Consider the following 13,101-nt stretch of genomic DNA (forward strand, 5'->3'; position numbering starts at 1 on the left):
TAAGGTTATTAAAAAGAGAAATATTAAACTTTATAATGAAAGCTTAGGATTTGGGTGAACTTTTGGGGCTGGTCTTCCTCACAGTATAATGGTGTAAATTAGCATCAGAACAGCAGGGTTTACCATGTAATTCCAGAGATATCTGTTCACTCTCTCATTGGAAAATAGATCAAATATATTCATCTTTTGCTATTATATAAATAAAGTTTTGGGGTAGAGAATACCATTTTTGGACAAGTACTGAAAAATAATGGCTTTATTACTATTTTTATAAATATACACATGAACTCCTTCTTCCCAAATTTCAAATAGACTATATTGTGTTCATAGGCTATTATCAACATACACTAATGATATAATAATTAGGGATGGTGAAATCAAATCTAAAATTACAACTCTGATCTAGATTATTGTTTATTATTCAATTATCATTGGTCAATAAGAACAAATCAATGAAAATAGTGCTAAAAACAATTCTATTTTATAATGCTATTGAAATCTTCTAAATCATAAATATTTAGTTTTAATCTTAAAAAGATAAACGTATTAGACTATCATAAAACAAAAACTTACAAACTTAGTAAAATAAATAATATGTTAAATATAATTGTTTTAATTTATTAAATACTAACTTTATACTCTTGTTGAAGTTTGCTGTTTCTGTGCTCTAAAGCTACATATATGCCTAAATAAAAAAGTAAAGACAGTTATAAATTTCAAAAAAGCTTTTTGGTGACAGTTGAACCAAAGACTAGTTAACAGATTGCGCAGCAAAAGATAGCTACATGTATCAGAGAAGAGTAAACTTTTTCTGTAAAGGACCAGATACCAAATATTCTAGGTTTTGTGAGCCATTCAGTCTCTGTCTCAACTATTCAGCTCCATCATTGTAGAGCAAAAGCAGCCATAGACAATATACAAATGAACAAGTCTGGCCATGATCTAATAAACTTTTATTTACCAAAAGAGGTGGCAGGCCAGATTTGGCCCTCAAGCTGTAGTTTGTGAACCCCTGACAGATGCCGTTAAGTCTCTGTACTAGTTACTATACTTTGACTACAAGCAACAGTGATTTTTGTCTGTTTTATTCACTAATGTATTCCAGAAACTTGAATAGTGTTTGGTACTTAGTACGTACTCAATAAATATTTGTGAATGATTGAATGAATGTTTTATTACCTCACCAAATATTAAATCTGAAGGCAAGTGGCTCTAGATTTGTTTCAGCAGTTCAATAATGTAATTTAAGGACCAAAGGCTTCTCCATCTTTCCCTTCTTCTAATCTCATTGTGTTTCTGATACATATACTCTCATGGTTACAAAATGGCTATAGCAGCTTCAACATATATCACTTCCTAAAATGACAAGGAACAGGAAGGAGGTTAAGTTTTCTTCTTGCCAGTCTCTCTTTTTATCAGGGAGAAAAAGCTTTCCCAGAGGCTCTACAACAGACTCTCCCTTATACTTCACTGGGTACAAGTGAGTCACATGTTCATACTTAGACCAATTCCTGGCAAAAAGAAATGTGCACTGGTTTATACTCAAAGATTTATCACCTAGGATTGTGGAAGAAGCTCATCTCCACTGAGCACAATGCAACTGGAACAAAATCAGGGTTATATGAATTATGAAAGAAGGGAAAATAGCTCTTATGGAGGCAACAAATAATGTCTTTCATACCCTCAATAATAAAATAAAAATAATAACAATAAAAGGTAGTATTTCTTAGTGCCAGGAAGTGCTGTATATATATTCACTCATTTAATTATCTTATCCAATTTTCATCCTCTGGCAAGTTATGAGGAGGAAATATGATATTAAAGAAAAAATGAGACAAAAACAAAATAAAAAACACTATATTCTCAACATGAACTGAGTTTAAAGGAATAAACTAAAAATGGGAAGGATGATAAAATGAGTATCTTTTCACCTCTTCCTAAGTCTCATTTTATAAAATGACTTCATTATTTTCTATTTGTAATCAATTCCCAGAAAATACTCACCTATACACAAATGTATTAAAATGTTTCCAAAACCCAATAATGTGGAATTGCATACTATTGTATAATCCATGCCACTGCTAGCTTCCATTATTCAGACTTGACCATATTTAAGATATTTTCCTTAAAAATGATAAGCTCTTCTTGATTTTGCAGTCTTTAACAGCAATACTTAATTAAAAGCAGGATGTTGCCCTAAGGGCATAGAGTTCCCTTTAAAACCTGATAACATTTCGAGTTACTAAAAGTGCCTTTTAATAAGCTCAGAATCCATTTTTCCCATTTCCCTATTATACTAAGAATAAATACACTCATGAGCCATGACTGCACTACTATTAAACAGGTAAAGGCAGATTTCGAAAAGACTGCTTTCAAAAGACCTGGACATAAAAGGAACAGTATGGAGTCAAATATAGGAAACAACTAAATCATTAGCTCAATCATATAACACTGTATTATCTCCAATACATTAAAATACAAACTTAACTTACATACACTGGTGATTCAAAAATCTTAGCAATAGTCTTTAATAGCAAGATCATAGCCTTTTTAATAATTATTTTGAGAAAGAACAGTAAATCATAAAAAGTTAAAGTTAGAAAAACCTTCCCATGGGAAATAACACAAATAAATGAGAAAAACTGAAAATCCAATTAAGAGATTTACATAGAAGAATGCAAACAAAGGAATGCCAAACTTAAAAAGAGCTAATCCTTTAAATGAATTTAAAACCAAAAAAAATGTTATTTCTTCATTTTTTGGTTTTGTTTTGTAAGGCGACAAAAAAAGATATATCAGGTCTCAGTCCAGTTGCATGACCTTTAAAAGTTAAACTTGGGATAGAATAAAAGTCTGAACATTTTTAGAAGAAAATGTAAGAGAAGATCTTTATGACCACAGGCTGAGAGAGGATTTGTTAGACACAAAAACCAACAACCATAAGAAAGAAGACTGATATATTCAACTATCTCAAAATTAAAAAAAAAAAGAAAAGAAAAGAAAAGAAATTTCTGTTGATCAAAAATATCACAACCTGGGAACAGATATCTGAAACATACCTATTGTCTAGCACGTTGAATGAGCCATTGGCACTCATTATTCATTCCCATCCCTTTCCATATCCCAGCATCTTTCATAATGGCTGAAAGTCTAAAACTATGTTTCCCGGATGTCCTTGCAGCTGGTGTGGTGGATGGGATTAAAGTTTCACCAGTGACAGGCACTTGAAGGGGATATAGAAGGCAGAAGTGAGCTGAGAACATTCTTCTATAGGTACAGCAGATGGCAAGCAAAACTGATAGACATGAGTGTCTCCTGAAGTGAGTATCCCACGCCCCACTTTCCAGTGTCAAGTTTTCAACTCCATGGAAATGATGCTGTAGTGGTAGCTACAGAGATGGTGGCAGCAGCATAAATTCCTGGCCTCAGAATCTCAGCCTCTAAGGTATGACTCTAAAACCAATTATCTTACCTACATACATAGTACTTAACTGTAAGTGACTAAATCCCTTCTTGTTTGAAGTGTCTATGATGGTTACTGTTTACACTGATCAGCACACTAACAAATATTCAGAATACAGATTATATAAAGTACTTTGACAATTTACTAAGGAAAAGATAAAGAGAAAATGGGAAAAAGAAATGAACAAGCGTTTCATGAGAAAACCACATGGGTAAATAAATACGTGAAAAATGGTTAACCATATTGGTATTCAGGAAAATGTAAGTTAAAACCACAATGAAATACCATTTAGGACTCAAAATAACAAAAATTAAGAAACCTGGTAAGAGCAAGTGCTGATAAAATATACGAATCAATAAGAACTCATAAATATCACTGGTGGGAATGTAAATTGGTATAGCCAGTTTGGAAATTAGGTTGGCAATATATTGCAAAACTGAATATTCACACAGCCTATGACCCATCCCTGAAACTCTTCTGCTTATGCATGATATTGAGTGGGAAAAAAGTAAGTCTCAGAAGACTAAATAATACTATTTTGGGAAGTTTTTAAAAAAGCAAAACTAAATAATATATCATTAGGAATACACATACCTACAAAAATTTTAAAAAGCAAGGGAACGATAAACAAAAATTCAAGACAGTATTAACTGCTGGCAGAGGGAAGGAGGGGCATGGGATAGGGAAGGAAAACATGGATAAGTGCACCAGTACTGATAACATTTTAGTTCTTAACTGGATGGTGGGTTGATAGGTTTCCGTTTTATCAGTATGTTTCCTAATATAATACATATTCTATACTATACTATTCATGATTGCTAATATTTATAAAGTGCTTATTATGTAGCCTATTTTAAGCAATTACTTTATCCCTTACAGTCAGCTCTACGAAATAGGTTCTGTTATTATCTCCCACTTACAGATGAGGAAACCCTAAAGCACAAAGAGGTTAACTTGTCCAAGGTCATATAGCTAATAAGCAATGGAGCCAGGAGTCAAAAAGGAAATCAGGCCCCAGCGTCCACACTCATAACCAGTATACTCCATGAATAAAATACCAAATAACAATAAAAAAAGTTACCTAAGACAACAATAAGATACTGAGTAGTTAATTGATCTACCTTTCATTTTCCTTGATGACATTTTCAAGTTGTAGTTTCATCTCACCCATCTGTTTCTGAAAGAATAAAATATGGTTGCAGAAAAACATTTTCCAGACAATTAGATTTATATTAAGTAGTTCATTCATAGGCAAGCAATCAGATTCTATGACACCAGTCTACAGATAAGAAATAATTCTTCTTCACTGCTAACAAGCAATATTAAATATAGATATTTTAATGATACACAGAATGTAATAGAACATTTTGAATAGAATATAAGTAAAAACATTTTATATAACATATTAAGAAATATTTAAAAATGTAATTCCTATATTTAGAGATGTTTACAGGAAAAGAGATGTAAGATATTCCTTAATATGTCACTATAAGAAATATCCGATGGTCCCTAGACCTTGAATATATATCGTAATTCATCTTAGTTTAGGTGAAGTCCATGTAAGTGTTTGAATTTCAAAAAGTAAAATGTTAATGGCGAAAAAAGCAAATAAAGATCTTTTTTAGCAATAATTCATTCAGTCTCTGATTGACCACCTTTTTGAGTTGTATAAACTCTCTGCACTATACAAGGCTGCTACAGTAAACCAATGTGGTCACTAACACATACATTAGTAGGAAAGATGGTAAAAAAAAAAAAAATCACTAACTAAAATACCAATACAAATAAAATATATACTGTAAAGGGAATGAAATGAAGGTATTTTTAATTTTCTCTGAGGGGTTAAAGGGATTGTAAGATTTCAACAGGAAAGAAAGGGCATTTCAAGTAGGGTGAAATATGAGTAAAAGCAAAGAAGCAAAAAATATTAGATGACACAGGCATAGTCGTCAGTTCTCAGTAAGAGTAAACGAGCAAGTGGAGATCAGGAAGGAGGCCATGTAAACTCATACTTCCAACAAAACTGCAATCAATTAATGATCTGTCCATTACTCTTGATTGGGTACCCCAGGCTAAAGGAGAAGAGCCAATCCTGGAGTGAACCTGGCAAGGGAAGGGTGGAACAGGCAATCCTCTAAACCTTTCTCTCTCCGTTTCAACTAGAGAAGCTCAAGGAAGCTTCCTCTAGGAAAACAGTAACAGCCAATTATAACTACAAAGCCGGCTTGAAAGGTGAACCTTTCCCAGGTCCCTGCTGTGCCTGAATCACAATTAAATCAAAATGAATGAATTCACTACCAGATAACTGAGAACTGACCACACATGGAGCCATGCAATGAGAGGTAAAACTGGAAAGGCAGGTGGCAGGTCTTGCTTGAATGTCATGCAGACTAAGAGGTTTGGATTTTATTGTAGCAATTATCCCCATTTTGTAATTATTTCTAAAAAAATCGATCTTTAAAAACTGCAAAAATGTCAGCGTATCTTGAAAAATATTATTCAAATAATTAGGTAGGATATATGCATTAACTAGGATTCAGGGTAGATCATTACAGTAACACTAAAGATTCTTTACTGTAAAATATTTCAAAACATTTAATCGTTGAAAGAAAACAAAAATTCAGCAGTACCTTTCTCATCAGCAAATTTTCCCCTATTATTTACATTTTCTGGAAGAAACTTTCATATAGAGAATTATTGTGAATATTTTCCTGCTTTCAAGATATACTATTTTTTGACTGGTCAATAAGATAAATCATAAGAACTATTGCTACTCAATAATATCTATGTGAGCAAGTGTTCTTAGAAGTAGCTGTCAACATCTTTTTTCTCTCTAAAAGTAGCAACTATTCTTGCCCCTTAGGCTTTCTGCTACAGCTTCCTCTCTCTTGAAATTAATCCAGTAATCACTCTTAGATGGAGAATGCCAAATGGAAAAATGAAGTTAAACACCTTAGTAAACTAGCTGATTAAAAACACATATGAATCAGATAAATTATAAAAAATTAAAATTTATAACAGTTTAATTTCAAGATAACTAGATATTCCATTTTGTAACAATCAAACCACATGTCATTATAGCAATTTTGAGAGAGTGAATTCAGCAGAAACTTTAGTCTCACTAGTCCTAAAAATAAAAGCAAAATACCATTTGTGCAAAAGAGAGCTTTCTGTTGTTCTTTATCAATTAAAAAATTTAAACAAACAGCTCATACAGCTCAACAGCAAAAAAACAACCACTCAATCAAAAAATGGGGGGAAGATCTAAATAGACATTTCTCCAAAGAAGACATGCAGATGGCCAACAGGCACATGAAATGATGCTCAACATCATTAATTATTAGAGAAATGCAAATCAAAACCACAGTGAAGTATCACCTCAGACTGGTCAGAATGGCCATCATCAAAAAGGCTACAAACAATACATACTGGAGAGGGTGTGGAGAAAACGGAACCTTCCTACACTGTTGGTGGGAATGTAAATTGGAAAACAGTATGGAGGTTCCTTAAAAAACTAAAAGCAGAGTTACCATATGATCCAGCAATCCCACTCCTGGGTATATATCCGGACAAGACAAAAACTCTAATTCAAAAAGATACATGCACCCCAATGTTCATAGCTGCACTATTTACAATAGCCAAGACTTGGAAGCAACCTAAGTGTCTATCAACACATGAACGGGTAAAAAAGATGTGGTGTACATATACACAATGGAATATTATTCAGCCATAAAGAATGAAATAATGCATTTGCAGCAACATGGATGATCCTAGAGATTATCATACTAAGTAAAGTAAGTCAGACAGAGAAAAACAAATAACATATGATATCACTTATTTGTAGAATCTAAAAAAAAAAAAAAAACGATACAAATGAACTTACTTAAAACAGAAACAGACTTACAGAAGTAGAAAACAAACTTATGGTTACCAAAGGGGAAAAGAGGGGGCAGGGATAAATTAAGAGTTCGGGATTAACAGATACACACTACTATATATAAAACAGATAAACAACAAGGACCTACTGTATAGCACAGGGAAATAGATTCAATATCTTGTACTAACCTATAATGGAAAAGAATCTGAAAAAGAATACATATATATACACACACACATATAAATGTGTATAACTGAATTACTTTGCTGTACACCAGAAAATAACACGTAAATTTGATTACAGGTAAACATTTTCTTCCTTATCAGTGTTTTTGTGAAGAAAGGGAGCCTATTTTTTTCTTTTTTTTATAAGAAAATATTACCAAAAGGTTGATAGCTATGATTTCATACCTGATAATATTTCAGCTGCCCATTTAGCTCTTCCAGATGCTTATCATACTCAGTAATAAGAGGAACTAAAAAGCTAAAGAAAATTTCAAAGTTAAAAAGATGCATATTCTTTTTAATCTAGTTTAATAAATATGTAACATGAAATAAATTAAACATCAAAATTTTTACGTTAATTTTCTCCATAGCAATCAATACTTTGCCTTTTTCCTAAACTAGAGGTTCTCAACCTTAGCTCAATTAATATTTTAGGCTGAATAATTTTTTGTTGCTGGGGGCTGACCTGTGCACTGTAGGATGTTTAGTAGCATTCCTGGCCTCTACCCATTAGAGGCCACTAGCACCCTTACCCTCCACAATTGTGACAAGCAAAAATGTTTCCAGACATTGTCAAATATCTGGGGAGGGAAGGGAAGCAAAATCACCCAGTTGAGAACCACTATTATAGACAATAATACTGGCTTTTTTCTCCTTGTCAATTCAATGACAGATCATTTAAACCTAATCATAGCAGAGTATAAAATAAACATTCCTAATACTAAAAAATTAACAATAATTAAACAAAATTAAGAAAATAATATTTTTCTGGTAACTCAACCTTACCTTTGGTCAACTACTGAGTTTTCTACTGTGTCACCTGCAACTCCTTTGAAGACAGATTTCTATAACAGAAAATATTGCATCTTAAAATTTTGTTTTCCCACATCTTTCTAGTCAAAACTGACAGTAGTTTAAAATTAAATACAAGTAAACATTTTATAACCTTAAATCTGTTACTGCAATTACAAAAGAGGGAAAGAGAAAAAAAAAAGTTATCTTAATTGATGCCGAAAAAGTATTCAGTAAATTTTAACACCCATACATAATAAAACTCTTGGCAAAATAGAAATAGGAAGAAATTTCTCAATTCATAAAGAACATCTACTAAAAACCTACATCAATTACTATTCTTCATGGTGGAACATCAGAAGCACTGCACGAAATTCAGTAATAATACAAGGCTGCTCACTATCACTGCTAAAATTCAGCATTGTACTAAAGGTTCCAATCAGTGGAATCTGCTGCAGGAACAGGGGGTTGGAGACCTAAAGGCTGAAAAGGAACATACAATACTATTCTCATTTACAGACAATTTGACCATTTACCTAGAAATCTCTCTCTCTAATCTACCAATTATTAGGACTAAGAACAGAGTACACCAAGTCACCAGATAGAAGATCAAACATAAAAAAAACAGCTGCTTTCCCAAATACCAGCAATAATCAGAAAATGTGATAGGAAAAACCATGGCATTCACTACTGTAAGAAAAGGTAGTACTTGAGAATAAAACAAAAAAAATGTTGCAATAACTTTAATAAAATATTAACTTTACTGAAGGACATAAAGGATCTAAATAAACAGGGTTCTATACCATATTCATATGTGGAACAGTCAGTATTATAAGTGTATTAATTTCTTAAAATTCACTGCAGGTACAATGCAATTCCAAAAAAGAAATCAAATAGAATAATTTATGAAACTTGATCTTAAACACATCGTAAAGTTCCTATGTTTGAGTAAATGTGCAAGAATAGCCAAGATAATCTGGCCAAAAAAAAAAAAAAAAAAAAGACAGGGAGAAGATGGCGGAAGAGTAAGACGTGGAGATCACCTTCCTCCGCACAGATACATCAGAAATACATCTACACGTGGAACTGCTCCTATAGAACACCCACTGAATGCTGGCAGAAGACGTCAGACCTCCCAAAAGGCAAGAAACTCCCCCACGTACCTGGGTAGGGCAAAAGAAAAAAGAAAACATAGAGACAAAAGAATAGGGACAGGACCTGCAGCAGTGGGAGGGAGCTGTGAAGGAGGAAAGGTTTCCACACACTAGGAAGCCCCTTCGTGGGTGGAGACTGCGGGGGACAGAGAGTGCCTCTGAGGTGGGAGAGCCAACTTCAGGACACTGGTCCACAAGAGACTTCTCAGCTCCACGTAATACCAAACGGCAAAAATCTCCCAGAGATCTCCATCTCAACACCAAGACCCAGCTTCATTCAACGACCAGCAAGCTACAGTGCTGCACACCATATGCCAAACAACTAGCAAGACAGGAACACAGCTCCATCCATTAGCAGAGAGGCTGCCTAAAATTATAATAAGGCCACAGACACCCCAAAACACACCACCAGACGTGGACCTGCCCACCAGAAAGACAAGATCCAGCCTCATCCACCAGAACACAGGCACTAGTCCCCTCCACCAGGAAGCCTACACAACCCACTGAACCAACCTTAGCCACTGGGGACAGATACCAAAAACAACGGGAACTACGAACCCGCAGCCTGTGAAAAGGAGACCCCAAACACAGTAAGATAGGCAAAATGAGATGACAGAAAACCACACAGCAGATGAAGGAGCAAGGTAAAAACCCACCAGACCAAACAAATGAAGAGGAAATAGGCAGTCTACCTGAACAAGAATTCAGAATAATGATAGTAAAGATGATACAAAATCTTGGAAATAGAATGGAGAAAATACAAGAAACGTTTAACAAGGACCTAGAAGAACTAAAGAGCAAATAAACAATGATGAACGAAACAATAAATGAAATTTAAAATTCTCTAGAAGGAATCAATAGCAGAATAACTGGGGCAGAAGAACGGATAAGTGACCTGGAAGATAAAAGAGTGGAAATAACTACTGCAGAGCAGAATAAAGAAAACAGAATGAAAAGAATTGAGGACAGTCTCAGAGACCTCTGGGACAACATTAAACGCACCAACATTCGAATTATACGGGTCCCAGAAGAAAAAGAGAAAAAGAAAGGGACTGAGAAAATATTTGAAGAGATTATAGTTGCAAACTTCCCTAATATGGGAAAGGAAATAGTTAATCAAGTCCTGGAAGCACAGAGAGTCCCATACAGGATAAATCCAAGGAGAAACACGCCAAGACACATACTAATCAAACTATCAAAAATTAAATATAAATAAAACATATTAAAGGCAGCAAGGGAAAAACAACACATAACACACAAGGGAATCCCCATAAGGTTAACAGCTGATCTTTCAGCAGAAACTCTGCAAGCCAGAAGGGAGCGGAAGGACATATTTAAAGTGATGAAGGAGAAAAACCTACAACCAAGATTACTCTACCCAGCAAGGATCTCATTCAGATTTGATGGAGAAATTAAAACCTTTACAGACAAGCAAAAGCTGAGAGAGTTCAGCACCACCAAACCAGCTTTACAACAAATGCTAAAGGAACTTCTCTAGGCACGAAACGCAAGAGAAGGAAAACACCTACAATAACAAACCCAAAATATTTAAGAAAATGGAAATAGGAACATACATATCGATAATTACCTTAAATGTAAATGGATTAAATGCTCCCACCAAAAGACACAGACTGGCTGAATGGATACAAAAAACAAGACCCGTATATATGCTGTCTACAAGAGACCCACTTCAGACCTAGGGACACATACAGACTGAAAGTGAGGGGATGGAAAAAGATATTCCATGCAAATGGAAATCAAAAGAAAGCTGGAGTAGCAATTCTCACATCAGAAAAAATAGACTTTAAAATAAAGACTATTACAAGAGACAAAGAAGGACACTATATAATGATCAAGGGATCGATCCAAGAAGATATAACAATTCTAAATATTTATGCACCCAACATAGGAGCACCTCAATACATAACGCAAATACTAACAGCCATAAAAGGGGAAATCGATAGTAACACAATCATAGTAGGGGACTTTAACATTCCACTTTCACCAATGGACAGATCATCCAAAATGAAAAAAAATAAAGAAACACAAGCTTTAAATGATACATTAAACAAGATGGACTTCATTGATATTTATAAGACATTCCACCCAAAAACAACAGAATACACATTTTTCTCAAGTGCTCATGGAACATGCTCCAGGACAGATCATATCTTGGGTCACAAATCAAGCCTTGGTAAATTTAAGAAAATTGAAATCGTATCAAATATCTTTTCCAACCACAACGCTATGAGACTAGATATCAATTACAGGAAAAGATCTGTAAAAAATACAAACACATGGAGGCTAAACAATACACTACTTAATAAGGAAATGATCACAGAAGAAATCAAAGGGGAAATGAAAAAATACCTACAAACAAATGATAATGAAGACATGACGACCCAAAACCTATGGGATGCAGCAAAAGCAGTTCTAAGATGGAAGTTTATAGCAATACAAGCCTACCTCAAGAAACAGGAAACATCTCGAATAAACAACCTAACCTTGCACCTAAAGCAATTAGAGAAAGAAGAATAAAAAAACCTCAAAGTTAGCAGAAGGAAAGAAATCATAAAGATCAGATCAGAAATAAATGAAAAAGAAATGAAGGAGACAATAGCAAATACCAATAAAATTAAAAGCTGGTTCTTTGAGAAGATAAACAAAATTGATATACCATTAGCCACACTCATCAAGAAAAAAAGGGAGAAGACTCAGATCAATAGAATTAGAAATGAAAAAGGAGAAGTAACCACTGACACTGCAGAAATACAAAGGATCATGAGAGATTACTGCAAGCAACTCTATGCCAATAAAATGGACAACCTGGAAGAAATGGACAAATTCTTAGAAATGCACAACCTGCCGAGACTGAACCAGGAAGAAATAGAAAATATGAGCAGACCAATCACAAGCACTGAAATTTAAACTGTGATTAAAAATCTTCCAACAAACAAAAGCCCAGGACCAGATGGCTGCACAGGCGAATTCTACCAAACATTTAGAGAAGAGCTAACACCTATCCTTCTCAAACTCTTCCAAAATATAGCAGAGGGAGGAACACTCCCCAACTCATTCTATGAGGCCACCGTCACCCTGATACCAAAACCAGGCAAAGATGTCACAAAGAAAGAAAACTACAGGCCAATGTCACTGATGAACATAGATGCAAAAATCCCCAACAAAATACTAGCAAACAGAATCCAACAGCACATCAAAAGGATCCTACACCATGATCAAGTGGGGTTTATCCCAGGAATGCAAGGATTCTTCAATATACGCAAATCAACCAACGTGATACACCATATTAACAAATTGAAGGAGAAAAACCATACGATCATCTCAATAGATGCAGAGAAAGCTTTCGACAAAATTCAACACCCATTTATGATAAAAGCCCTGCAGAAAGTAGGCATAGAGGGAACTTTCCTCAACATAATAAAGGCCATATATGACAAACCCACAGCCAACATCGTCCTCAATGGTGAAAAACTGAAACCATTTCCACTAAGATCAGGAACGAGACAAGGTTGCCCACTCTCACCACTATTATTCAACATAATTTTGGAAGTTTTAGCCACAGCAATCAGA

General features: G+C 34.4%; 1 protein-coding gene across 2 annotated transcripts in view; it reads right to left on the bottom strand.

Moving 5' to 3' along the window:
• Positions 1-13,101, bottom strand: part of SCLT1 (sodium channel and clathrin linker 1) — a 247,181-nt gene that overhangs the window by 172,662 nt on the left and 61,418 nt on the right. For both annotated transcript variants that reach the window (XM_068542339.1, XM_068542338.1), the window contains exons 3-5: positions 8,351-8,409; positions 7,751-7,823; positions 4,585-4,640 (exon numbers count right to left, since the gene is read on the bottom strand). In XM_068542339.1, the coding sequence (XP_068398440.1) occupies positions 4,585-4,640; positions 7,751-7,823; positions 8,351-8,409 (188 nt within the window). The remainder of the gene's footprint in view (positions 1-4,584; positions 4,641-7,750; positions 7,824-8,350; positions 8,410-13,101) is intronic.

This window comes from Eschrichtius robustus, chromosome 4 (assembly GCF_028021215.1).
Source record: "Eschrichtius robustus isolate mEscRob2 chromosome 4, mEscRob2.pri, whole genome shotgun sequence".
In the NCBI taxonomy this organism is placed as follows: domain Eukaryota; kingdom Metazoa; phylum Chordata; class Mammalia; order Artiodactyla; family Eschrichtiidae; genus Eschrichtius; species Eschrichtius robustus.